Source organism: Rana temporaria, chromosome 8, assembly GCF_905171775.1.
Source record: "Rana temporaria chromosome 8, aRanTem1.1, whole genome shotgun sequence".
Taxonomy (NCBI): domain Eukaryota; kingdom Metazoa; phylum Chordata; class Amphibia; order Anura; family Ranidae; genus Rana; species Rana temporaria.
In genome coordinates, this window is record NC_053496.1 from 1107959 (window position 1) to 1121614 (window position 13656).

Consider the following 13656-nt stretch of genomic DNA (forward strand, 5'->3'; position numbering starts at 1 on the left):
CATCCACCCAACAAGTCCACCATCCACCCAACAAGTCCACCATCCGCAAAACAAGTCCACCATCCACCCAACAAGTCCACCATCTGCAAAACAAGTCCACCATCCACACAACACGTCCACCATCCACACAACACGTCCACCATCCACCCAACAAGTCCACCATCCACCCAACAAGTCCACCATCCACCCAACAAGTCCACCATCCGCAAAACAAGTCCACCATCCACACAACACGTCCACCATCCACACAACACGTCCACCATCCACACAACAAGTCCACCATCCACACAACACGTCCACCATCCACACAACACGTCCACCATCTACACAACAAGTCCACCATCCACACAACAAGTCCACCATCCACACAACAAGTCCACCATCCACACAACAAGTCCACCATCCACACAACACATCCACCATCCACATAACAAGTCCACCAACCACCCAACAATTCCACCCTCCACACAACAAGTCCACCATCTACACAACAAGTCCACCATCCCCACAAGTCCACCATCCACCCAACAAGTCCACCATCCACCCAACAAGTCCACCATCCACTCAACAAGTCCACCAACCACCCAACAAGTCTACCAACCACCCAACAAGTCCACCATCCACCCAACAAGTCCACCATCCACCCAACAAGTCCACCACCCACTCAACAAGTCTACCAACCACCCAACAAGTCCATCATCCACCCAACAAGTCTACCAACCACCCAACAAGTCCACCATCCACCCAACAAGTCCACCATCCACCCAACAAGTCCACCATCCTCACAACTAGTCCACCATCCACAGCGGCAGAAGGGTGGGAAGCTTCTTCTTTGTCCATTGCCTCAAAGTGCCCCTCCGACTTCACAACCCCACCTCCCCACCTACGTTGCCCCTCCCTATCTACCTCAACCAATCACTGTCTCCACACTTTGTACCACTCCTTACAATAATCCATTAACCCTCTAACGACCAAACTACCCTGCTAGCCTAGTCATGCCTGCCCTTTGCCTATTTTTCTATTGTTTTTGCTTCAGGGCCTGTCTTTACAATAAAGGGAGAAATTTACCTGCAAACACAGGGAATTCCCACATAAAATAGTACAAGAGGCTTGGCTGGGTTCATCAGCATTGTGCCCCCCCCCCATCCCCCCCCCTCTCCAACCTCTTTCTTGGGGCGGGCCTCTGAGTTCAGCCTTTTTATGTTATAATCTCATCACAAAATTTCAGAAATGATCCAGATGATCAGAAATCAATTGAGATCCATTCCACGTACGACACCTAAAGTGACCCAAAGCCCCACATTGCATGAACACCGCGACCAAATCCATAAGGAACCAATCAATGTTCGGTCAATGCCGATCGCAGGAATTAGAGTTCTTCACTTTCCTTGCACCTTCGGGTCAGAATACTCCGGTGTTAGTGGTTACAATATTATCCTCATTGATGGATCTGCACTGTGGCGGAGGATTGGGGTCGGGATTGTTCTGTTATTTTCTTTTATGCTGCTTGTCACTATGAAGCTGCTTCCTGACCCCGAATCATCTTCCTCACTCTCTGCAGTGAATGTCTTTATCTCCGTGTACATTGCCATCTGACAAACCACAAAACCCTCATTTGTTTCCATCAAAATCACTTCTCTTATCTTTTAAAAAAAGAGACACTATCTGAGTAACATGTGTGTCCGCTAATAGCCCATCCCCCAGAAAGGTGTACTTACTTATCCACACTGCCTGCTGTAGGGGACCACCCTGATGGAAGCAGCAGTGATGGAAGGTGTCACTGCTCCTCCCCACAGGACAGCGTTGGGTTTGTTTAGACAGGAGGACTGTCACATGGGAGAGGTCACTTGCCCCCCGATACCCAGAAACCCTGCCCTGTTAAAGCAGCAAAGTGAAATCCCCATTGGAGCAAAGAAGCTGCAAAAAACTTTGGATAGATTAGTAAACCTTCCTGGGGGATGGGTGTGACTGTCAGGGGCTAACACCGTTTACGATATTCCATTCCACCAACCCAAGACAGCTTATCCGACACTCCGACAATCCTGCAGACAGGACCCATTCCATTCCCCAGGAGGACGAAACACACAGCTCTGTCTCTGGTTCAAACGAATGAATGCTTTAATGGTAACTCAGCCTTGTCATATACAGTTACAAGCATGCTACAGCAATCACAGGGACAAAGAAACTCTCCACCCAAAACATCACACAATGGGCCCTTAACGAGTTTCTCCCTCAATCCACATCCCAGACAGACATTCTGGCACCGAATCTAGAGGAGTTAATTACTACAGTCACATTCCACATCTATTATCAATAGCATTTTCACACAAAACAGTGTCATTAGCGTACACAATGAAATATCTTAGGAGCAGACCTAATTAGCACAATGGACAACAGAATGCAATCACAGCAAGCCCCATCACCACAGCCAGGTGGACTTAATTAGCATCTCAACAGTCTATGTTACACATTGAATGAGACCCTATTGACCTGTTGGGGTCAGAATAAACAACCTGTAATATGTCAATATATCCTGCAATACATGAATTATAATTTCTCAGTCATCCTATGCCCAAAAGGGACATAGGATGACCCTAGACATAAGAGTCATTAGTGAAGCTAGCACAAGAGTACCCCACATCCTTCAAAAGTCTCTGGGTATCACGGGCCATTCTGTTACAATGGGCTACCAGGAGATAATGCAGAGCTCCCAACTGTCCCTGATTTCGAGGGACTGTCCCTGATTGGAGCAATGTCCCTCTTTCCTCCTCGTTTGTCCTTCATTTTGGTATAATCTATATAATTGTATATAAAATGCACTTTTTATCTTTCAAAAAGTATTTCCCAGAGCTAAACCTGATTTCTAAACTGCTGAATTTGTAAATTATAAATACCAATATAAAGGAATAGAAGTGGTAAAAAAACGCACTTGTGGGTGTAACCAATCTTATTTTTTTTTGCACAATTCTCCTTTAATGGGGCGTGGCAAGGGGTGTGTCCTATGCCTGCATACTTTTGCTGATAGGTGTCCCTCATTCCCATCTCAGAAAGTTGGGAGGTGTGTAATGTTACTCTTCCCTGAATGATGGGCGCCCCCTATGGATTGGTGATCAGTGGAGTAGGACCCTCTTATGTTGATGATTAAGGGGTGGAATGGGAATGGCGCTTACCATTGGTGGTCAGTGAAGAAGGGTCCTCTTACATTGGTGGTCACTGGAGAAGGGCTCACTAACATTAGTAGTCAGGGGAAAGAATGCCCTTAACATTGGTGGTCAGTAGAGAAGGGTCCTCTTACATTGGTGGTCAGTGGAGAAGGGTCCTCTTACATTGGTGGTCAGTGGAGAAGGGTCCTCTTACATTGGTGGTCAGTGGAGAAGGGTCCTCTTACATTGGTGGTCAGTGGAGAAGGGTCCTCTTACATTGGTGGTCAGTGAAGAAGGGTCCTCTTACATTGGTGGTCAGTGGGGAAGGGTCCTCTTACATTGGTGGTCAGTGGAGAAGGGTCCTCTTACATTGGTGGTCAGTGAAGAAGGGTCCTCTTACATTGGTGGTCAGTGGGGAAGGGTCCTCTTACATTGGTGGTCAGTGGAGAAGGGTCCTCTTGGTGGTTAGTGGAGAAGGGTCCTCTTACATTGGTGGTCAGTGGGGAAGGGTCCTCTTACATTGGTGGTCAGTGGAGAAGGGTCCTCTTGGTGGTTAGTGGAGAAGGGTCCTCTTACATTGGTGGTCAGTAGAGAAGGGTCCTCTTACATTGGTGGTCAGTGGAGAAGGGTCCTCTTACATTGGTGGTCAGTGGAGAAGGGTCCTCTTACATTGGTGGTCAGTAGAGAAGGGTCCTCTTACATTGGTGGTCAGTGGAGAAGGGTCCTCTTACATTGGTGGTCAGTGGAGAAGGGTCCTCTTACATTGGTGGTCAGTGGAGAAGGGTCCTCTTGGTGGTCAGTGGAGAAGGGTCCTCTTACATTGGTGGTCAGTGGAGAAGGGTCCTCTTACATTGGTGGTCAGTGAAGAAGGGCCCTCTTACATTGGTGGTCAGTGGAGAAGGGTCCTCTTACATTGGTGGTCAGTATAGAAGGGACGCCTTACATTGGTGGTCAGTGGAGAAATCTAATATCTCTTCCAGGTTCACGCCATCCCTCTGCGCTCCTCCTGGGTGATGACTTGCTCCTACGCACCTTCCGGGAACTTTGTTGCTTGCGGCGGATTGGACAACATGTGCTCCATATACAACCTGAAGACGCGTGAAGGAAACGTCAGAGTGAGCAGGGAGCTCGCCGCCCACACAGGTCAGGCTCCGCCCACTGCGCTAATTAATAATTCTGATGTTTCACCATTTTGGCTTTTGAGATCTCTGTCATGTTTTTAGTGCTGACTTGTTGGGGAGATCTCCCCTCGCCCCTCCCCCCACACTTTCTGTTCTCTGTGACACCAGGACAAGAAATGTGGGGGGGGAGGGGGCGGGGTCACTAGCACAGGAAGGCCCACCAAGCAATAAATACCCCTCCCCCTTTTATTCTAAATGATTGTGCCCATCACAGAGAATGCTCATTACTTCCTGTCCCTTTGACACCCGGTGAGTGGGACAGGAAGTGCAGGTAAATGCCCCCAGTGGGGACACAAAGAAAAATGAAAACCCACCAGAGGTTGTAACCCTTGTAAAGTCTCTGGCAGTAGATCTTCTTCTCTCTCTCTTCAGGTTATCTTTCTTGCTGTCGATTCCTCGATGACAACCAGATTGTGACCAGTTCCGGTGACACCACCTGGTGAGAAAAGCCTCAGATATGATTTTATTGGCTGATGTACCCTCTGCACTTACTGACCCTTTCCCCCTCCCCCCAAGCGCCCTCTGGGACATCGAGACGGGTGTACAGAAGACGGTATTTGTGGGTCACACGGGTGACTGTATGAGCCTGGCCGTGTCCCCCGACTTTAACCTCTTTGTCTCCGGGGCGTGCGACGCGACCGCCAAGCTGTGGGACGTCCGAGAAGGAGAATGCAGACAGACGTTCACGGGCCACGAGTCCGACATCAACGCCATCTGTGTGAGTATTGTGGGGGAGGGGCCACGCTTTCCGGCCAACGGCCAATGAAAGATAACATTTCAACAATTGTCCAATGAGGTGCATGCTCTCCAATTTTACCAAATTTTACCAAAGTGACCGAAATCCATAAAGACAGACGATGTAAACCCGACCCGGAGAATGCGAAATCCAGACCCCGGGTCTGCAGCGGCCACTGTGGCTCCGACCCGGACAATGCGAAATCCAGACGCCGGGTCTGCAGGGGCCACTGTGGCTCCGACCCGGAAAATGCAAAATCCAGACGCCGGGTCTGCAGGGGCCACTGTGGCTCCGACCCGGAGAATGCGAAATCCAGACCCCGGGTCTGCAGCGGCCAATGTGGCTCCGATTCCCGGATAATGCGAAATCCAGACCCCGGGTCTGCAGGGGCCACTGTGGCTCCGACCCGGAGAATGCGAAATCCAGACGCCGGGTCTGCAGGGGCCACTGTGGCTCCGACCCGGAGAAGGCGAAATCCAGACGCCGGGTCTGCAGGGGCCAATGTGGCTCCGACCCGGAGAATGCGAAATCCAGACCCCAGGTCTGCAGGGGCCACTGTGGCTCCGACCCGGAGAATGCGAAATCCAGACCCCGGGTCTGCAGGGGCCACTGTGGCTCCGACCCGGAGAATGCGAAATCCAGACGCCGGGTCTGCAGGGGCCACTGTGGCTCCGACCCGGAGAATGCGAAATCCAGACCCCGTGTCTGCAGGGGCCACTTTGGCTCCGACCCGGAGAATGCGAAATCCAGACACCGGGTCTGCAAAGGCCACTGTGGCTCCGACCCGGAGAATGCGAAATCCAGACGCCGGGTCTGCAGGGGCCAACGTGGCTCCGACCCGGAGAATGCGAAATCCAGACCCCGGGTCTGCAGGGGCCAACGTGGCTCCGACCCGGAGAATGCGAAATACAGACGCCGGGTCTGCAGTGGCCAATGTGGCTCCGACCCGGAAAATGCAGGACTGGGGGTAGTGCGAGTGAATGCTGGGGGGGTAGGGGGTAGTGTGAGTTAACGTTGGGGGGGTAGTGCAAGCGAGTGCCGGGGGGTGGGGGTAGTGCGAGTGAACGCTGGGGGGGGGTAGTGTGAGTGAACATTGGGGGGGTAGTGCAAGCGAGCGCCGGGGGTAGAGGGTAGTGCGAGTGAACGCCGGGGGATAGAGGGTAGTGCAAGTGAACGCCGGGGGGGGGGGGGGGGGGGGGGGTAGGGGGTAGTGCGAGTGAATGTGGGGGGGGGGGGGGGGGGGTGCGAGTGAATGTGGGGGGGGGGGGTAGAGGGTAGTGCGAGTGAACGCCGGGGGATAGAGGGTAGTGCAAGTGAACGCCGGGGGGGGGGTAGGGGGGAGTGCGAGTGAATGTGGGGGGGGGGTAGGGGGTAGTGCGAGTGAATGTGGGAGGGGGGTAGAGGGTAGTGCGAGTGAACACCGGGGGGTAGAGGGTAGTGCTAGTGAACGCCTAGGGGGTAGTACGAATTAGTGCCGGGGGGTAGTGCGAGTGGGGGGGGGCCAGGTTTGTTCCCCCCCCCCCCAATATATTGATCACCAGCCCCCACTGCTGAGAACATTCTATAATGTTATCTTCTCTCCTTTCCTTCCGGTCGCAGTTCTTCCCCAGCGGTCAGGGAATATGTACGGGATCCGATGACGCCACCTGCCGCCTGTTTGACCTGCGAGCCGACCAGGAGCTCAGCGTCTACTCCCAGGACAGCATCATCTGCGGCATCACCTCCGTGGCGTTTTCCCGCAGCGGGCGCATTCTCTTTGCCGGATACGACGATTTCAACTGCAACCTCTGGGACTCGCTAAAATGCGAAAGAGTCGGTGAGTTCCGGGACTCGATTTTTTATTGTCGGGGTGGAAGGGATCAGCGATCGAGTCAGGAATCAGCAGCAAGGACACCAGACACTGTATATATATATATATTACAATTAGTGATTAATAGTAACACAAAAGACATCCAAACATCAGAAAACAGAAAGATATAAGTGAACCAAACCGCCACAGTGACTAAATGAGTCAAGTCACAGAATTCCTAACTATATACAATGTATACAGATGGGGAACACAGGAAAGCGAGGTAATCTGGAGGCGCAGGGAACATGTGGGAAGGAGAAACCAAAACTGGGATCAGGAACACGGGAAATAGGAACACGGCAGCGGGGTTCGGGGTATAAATACAAAGCAAGAGCCGGCACAGGATAGAAAAACACTGCCGCAATGTGTAATAGCAGAGGAGGGAATAAATACCCTCCCAGCAGCCAGCTGGAGACTGAGTACTGGAATCTGCTGATTGTTGGGAGACACCCGCTGGTGAACACCGGAAACTACAACCCCCCACTCTAGGAGACGCAGTGCCACCAGCAGGGGATGACCGGTCCTGACAGATCTTCATTAAAACTTAAAGGGGTTGTAAAAGTTCATGTTTTTTCACCTTAATGCATCCTATGACGATTACCGCCCCCCCCCCCCCAAATTTTACTCACCTGAGCCCTGGTAAGTCCTGCGTCCTGAACGCGCTCGATTGTTGCCCGGGCTTCTCGTCTCTTCATTGGATAAATTGATAGCAGCGCAGCCATTGGCTCACGCTACTGTCAATCAAATCCAATGACCCGGGGGCGGGGCCGAGTCCTGCAATTGGCGGCTATGGACACCGAATGCAGGACTCGGGAGCGCGCCTGCAAGGTCACCCCCTTGGAAGAGCACTTCCTAGAGGGGGGAGGAGCCAAGACAGCCGCCGAGGGACCCCAGAAGAATCGGGGCCACTTTATGCAAAATGAGCTGCACAGTGGAGGTAAGTTTGAACCTTTATAACCACTTTAAAGAGAAAGTAAAGGCATTGTGTTGAGAGTTTTGGATCGAGGGGGGGGGGGGGGGGGGGACCATCCAGGGATAAGCCAACAATGAATCATTTCCTGGTGGAGATCGATGCCTTCAGTATGGACTAGGAGAATAAAGAATGAGAGAGACACACGTTTATGACAAGTCCAGTATAGATAAAAGATTAAAGCAACGCGTTTCACAGGCTCACAACTTCCCCTTCATCAGGGATGGAAGCCCAACCCTGGACTAAACCAATGTGCCCATGCAGGGGGGGGAGGGGCTGTGTCTGCACTGTACGGGTGGAACAGATCATTTTGTCGAGGGGAGAGGAGAAAGCTGTATACTGTAGCACCCCCCCATAATCCAGCGGTGGGCTCTTCCTGACGTCCTCACGTCCAGAGCAGGGCTATGGGATTGATGACGTCAGGAACAGTCCACTGCTCAACCATGAGAGGGGGGGGTTTAGGAGCCGCAGGGACCGGTCTTGTATGGGGAGGATGGGAGACTCAGGTAAGTATATCTCCGTTCTCCAATCCTCTACACAAAAAGGAGCGGTTGACCCGTGCAGTGCGGGCTTTACATTGATTGGAGAACGAAGGACTAGGACAGTCAGTGCCGGCTGTCAGACCGGGGTCCTCGGGCGGGTCCTCACCAGGCGGTGACACCAGAGGGCCGAGGCTGAAAAACCTTACAAATGTCTGCTTAGGAGGAATGTACAATTATACGTCCATTTTTTAATGGTGGTGATTTTCCACAGGTGTCCTCTCCGGCCACGACAATCGCGTCAGCTGTCTCGGCGTCACCGTGGATGGCATGGCCGTGGCGACAGGATCATGGGACAGTTTCCTCAAGATCTGGAACTGAATACTTGCAATGCTATTTAATGCAGCAGAGACACAATCACTCCCCCCCCTTCTTCACCCTATTTAACCCTATAAATGTACCTTGGTTTACCCCTTACCTGCCCCCCCTAGGGCTCCAGTCGGTGTTCCAGTTCCCTTCCCGTCATTCATTAGCGATTGTTTGGTGACATTGGGCCTTACGCTCACGCGGGTCTGTAGGAAGTCCTCCTTGTTGGGTGTAGCACCCTCAGGCCCTCCTCTTTTTGTTTCTTTTGCCCCCTTTGCTGCACTAAAATAAAATGAACGGGGGAATCCGGTTGTTATGGACTGCAGACAGTTCCTCGATACTTCACCCTAACACTCCAGTCACTCAGGACGCACCATCTGCCGATCGCCTCCATTCTGGTGATCTACAACTGACTTCTGTCTTCCCCCAATACATTTCATTGTCATATCTTCCGAGCCCGGGAAAGGGGCGGGGCAGGGTGTGCCCTGGTTCCAACCCTCGCTCTCAGCCTATCACAGCCCCCCCCCCCGCCCCCACATATACACTGGAACGCCTCATTTGTGATTAGGCAAACAAAAGTCCTCTCTTAAGCCTCATACACACGATCGGACTTCCATCGGACAAAGCCGTGGAATTTTGTGCGAAGGGCGCTGGCCGTGAACTTCTTCTGCATACAGACGGCAGAACTTTTTCAGCCAACATACACAAAACTATGTGATTTTTCTGCTCTTTAACGCCACCCTTTAGGCAACTTTAGCGCCACCCTTTGGGGAACACAGGAAAGCGAAGTAATCTGGGGGCGCAGGGAACATGTGGGAAGGAGAAACCAAAACTGGGATCAGGAACACGGGAAATAGGAACACGGCAGCGGGGTTCCGGGTATAAATACAAAGCAAGAGCCGGCACAGGATAGCAAAACACTGCCGCAAAGTGTAATAGCAGAGGAGGGAATAAATACCCTCCCAGCAGCCAGCATCAGGTGGAGGCTGATTACTGGAATGTGCTGATTGTTGGGAGACACCCGCTGGTGAACACCGGAAACTACAACCCCCCACTTTGGGAGACACAGTGCCACCAGCAGGTGATGACAGGTCCTGACAAGTGTATGTAAAGGCATTTTGTTGAAAGTTTTGGATCGAGGGGGAGGGGTTAGACTTATTGTCAAGATTGAATACCATCTGATCCCATCTGCTAATGTCTGATGGTTAGCATTGGTTCGGAGCATGCGTGTTCGTACTTTGGATTTTAGTCTGCTGGACTTGTGTACACACGATCAGATAATCCGACGGAACACATTTTCTATCGGACAATTTGAGAGCATGACCATCCAACATTTATTGTCGGAAATTCCAACAACAATTGTCCGATGGAGCGTACAGACGGTCGGATTATCTGACAAAACACGTCCATCGGACAATCATTGTCGGATTATCTGAATGTGTGGACGAGGCTTTAGAATAGATGCCTAAACCTATATAAGATATAAAAGTCCAAAGACCAATGAAGTCCACAAGGTGAAAACAAAGAAAGTGTCCTTCCAATTTTAATGGGTGCAAACCCCCCCTCCCCCCACCCCGTGTTCCCACAGGATAGATTGGCCAAATATATCTTCTTACGAGACCTTACAAGGTCTATAGGGGCATCAGTGAGCGATCCCCCCTCACGTTGGGTATGACCCGCCTCAGCCGTTCAGCTTACTTGGTGGACTCCAATGATAAAGCTCCCCACAGCAGTTCTCCTTTGGGGAACTCCAAAAACCGATCCCACGGAATACCGTATGGAAGAGGAAAACAAACTCATTAAAAGCACACAAGAGGTTATTTCAAGGTTCTACTTACAGAAAATAATGTTGTAATAGGCTCATTGGAAACACACGTTCATCCAACACCCTCCACGAGTGCCACCGCTGCTTCGGGCCTAGCCTGACGTACGTTTCGTCCAATGAGAACGTCTTCTGTGAGGCAGTAATACTTTAAGAATGGTGTCAGCAGGGTTCGGGGTATAAATACAAAGCAAGAGCAGGCACAGGATAGCAAAACTGCCGCAAAGTGTAAAAGAAGAGGAGGGAATAAATACCCTCCCAGCAGCAGGCACAGGACAGCAAAACTGCAGCAAAGTGTAAAAGAAGAGGAGTGAATAAATACCCTCCCAGCAGCAGGCACAGGATAGCAAAACTGCCGCAAAGTGTAAAAGAAGAGGAGTGAATAAATACCCTCCCAGCAGCCATCATCGGGTGGAGAAAAAAGGTGATAACTGCGAAAACCCTTATATTACGATATAAATTACCACAAGTCCTTCAACAGTTCCCCATAAATAATTGACATTAATTGCCCCATAATATTGGTGGGAAACACTTAACTGCAGCAGACTCATTAATTAAAATATTGACACAAAAACGTTTTTTTGTTTTTGCGCCGGTGACACACAAATCACAAAGTAGCCGCACCGCCTCGCAAAAGACGGACTTCTGTTTTCCTAATCACAAATAAGGCGAACGAATACACCTATACATGACAGCGCAGCACGTTGCTATATATCATTTGTTGGATTTGGTGTGTACATATTTGTGTGTTGCTGTTTTTTCTCACAGATCATTTAAGTTGATTTTTGTTAGTTTTTTACACTAAGCACAATTTTCGCATACACTGGAGCCTGAGAGGGAGGTTGCACAGTATAGAGTCGTGTCCTAACAGGCAAGAATCTCTCTGAGATGCATGTAGATTATGGCTGCAAGGGATGAAAGAACACCAAATCACATCTGTGCCACGGACCCCCCCCCCCCCCAGGAGCTGCTAGGTTTTTATGGGCCCCTCCTAGCCCCCCCCACCAGTGATTCGGCCCATAGCCGCACCCAAACACTCGCTGAGCCACCAGTGTCAGCCAATGACAGACTTCCACTCCGCCAAACTTTTGTTGTTATTTTATTGTCCTAATGTCCAGGGGGTGACCAGGGGGGGGGGCAACTCAATTTCTTTGTGGGCCGCATCAGCATTATGATTGGCCCTCAAAAGGGCCGGTTGTATCTGTAAGATTAGATGTCCAGAGCATCCCCTCCCCCTACATTAGATGTCAGGAGCCCCCCCACCATCAGAGCCCCCCACTCTCCCTTACATCACAGTGCACCCCCCTTTCCTTATGCTGCTGCTGGGAAGAAGCTGGATGCTTTGCTTGAAAGTAGAAAGTACAGAGTCTGGAGGAGGACCAGAGGAGGGCTGGAGGTGCGAGGGCCACATGAAATGGCCTGGAGGGCCGGATTTGGCTCGCGGGCCTTGTGTTTGAGACCTGTAGGGTTGAGGGGTACAGGATACCCAAAAACAGAGGCAAAAAAAAACTCTCCGCTCAGTAGACTCTTCCAGTTTCCTTTCCCTCCACTAAAGGCCAGAATTCTGTGCGGCTGAATCGCAGGCGAATGTAGACTTGGAAGGCCAGACAGACGGCTACACTCTACAATCTTCAGCCTTCAGACGGTCTTTAAACCGTGACCAGCAATCCGCAGTGGTGGACCTTTAAGCTGGGACCGGTAATGTGTGGTGGTGGACCTTTAGGCCGGGACTAGGAATTCGTCTTTGTAAGACTTTAGCCCCGGACCGGCAATCTGTAGTAGTGGACCTTCAAGCCAGGACTGGCAATTTGGTTTTGTTAAGCCCTTGAGTCAAGAGCGGCAATCTGCAGTGGTGGAACTTTAAGCTGAGACCAGAAATCTGGAGTGGCGGACCTTTAAGTTGGGATTGGTAAAGTGTAGTGGTGGAGCTTTAAGCCGGGACTGGCAATTTGTCTTTGTAAGATTTTAGGTCGGGACCAGCAATCTGTAGTAGTGGACCTTTAGGCCAGGACTGGGACTCTGTACTAATGGATCTGGGACTGGCAAATGGTTATTCTCAGTCATTGAGCTAAAATCTGCAATCTGTAGTAGTGGACCTTTAGGCCAGGACTGGAAGTTTGGCTTTATTAGGCCCTTTGGTTGAGACATTGTGTAGAGGTGGACCTTAATGCCGGGACTGGCAATCTTTAGTAGTGGACCTTTAAGTTAGGATTGGTAAAGTTTAGTAGTGGAGTTTAAAGCTGGGACTGGCAATTTGGCTTTGTTAAACCCTTTATCCAAGACCGGCAATCAGCAGTGGTGGAGCTTTAAGTTGAGACCTGCATCTGACTAAGTAAAACTCTTCTCCATCTTCCTTCTCCAAACAGCACACATTGAACGCGACCTCTCTCTGGAGACACCCTCCCCAGGCAACAAACCCGAGCGACTAGAGACCCCCCGGCGATGGCGGGATCCCCACTGATCCCAACCGAGGAGCTGCTGGGAAAACATTACACTGATTCTCAGCAGAACTGGTTCATCTAGCGCCCCTCAGGAACTGCGCTCCCTTTCACACTGCTATTGTGTGCAGCAGAACGGGTTTACTGCCCTCTGTCCATTCTTTGTACCCTTGCTCCGCTGTGCCCAGGGCAGCTTCCCCTCGTGCCCACCCCTGAAAAATTGCTTCTGTAGATGAGGCCCAGACCCCACACTCTACTCGTGTTCATGTATTTTCAAATCTGTGGCTTTCATTAAATGAATACCGGATGATCCCGCCATGAAGGTCCTTCTTCTTACAGGATGACAATTGTCTCATAGTCCTGCACTGCCCCCCGGTGGAGACTCCATGTGCTGCAAATTAGTCAGGCATGGCCGGCCTTTCTCACCTGCAGGAAGCCGGTCCGGGGCAAAGCTGTGCCGCCCACACTGGGGAACATGAATGTAGACAGGAAGTGGCTGAAAAAAATGTGTACCGGCTCCTCCCCCTTCAGTCTTGCACAGGTGTACCGGCTCCTCCCCCTTCAGTCTTGCACAGGTGTCCTGGCTCCTCCCCATTCAGTCTTGCACAGGTGTCCTGGCTCCTCCCCCCCAGTCTTGCACAGGTGTCCTGGCTCCTCCCCCTTCAGTCTTGC

General features: G+C 51.2%; 1 protein-coding gene across 1 annotated transcript in view; it reads left to right on the top strand.

Annotated features, from left to right (window-relative positions):
• Window positions 1–9049, top strand: part of GNB3 (G protein subunit beta 3) — a 17209-nt gene extending 8160 nt beyond the window's left edge. Inside the window, exons 5-9 of the mRNA XM_040361164.1 lie at window positions 4124–4286; window positions 4697–4763; window positions 4841–5042; window positions 6660–6876; window positions 8633–9049. Of these exons, the coding sequence (XP_040217098.1) occupies window positions 4124–4286; window positions 4697–4763; window positions 4841–5042; window positions 6660–6876; window positions 8633–8739 (756 nt within the window). The 3' untranslated portion in view covers window positions 8740–9049. The remainder of the gene's footprint in view (window positions 1–4123; window positions 4287–4696; window positions 4764–4840; window positions 5043–6659; window positions 6877–8632) is intronic.
• The last annotated feature ends 4607 nt before the right edge of the window (window positions 9050–13656 follow it).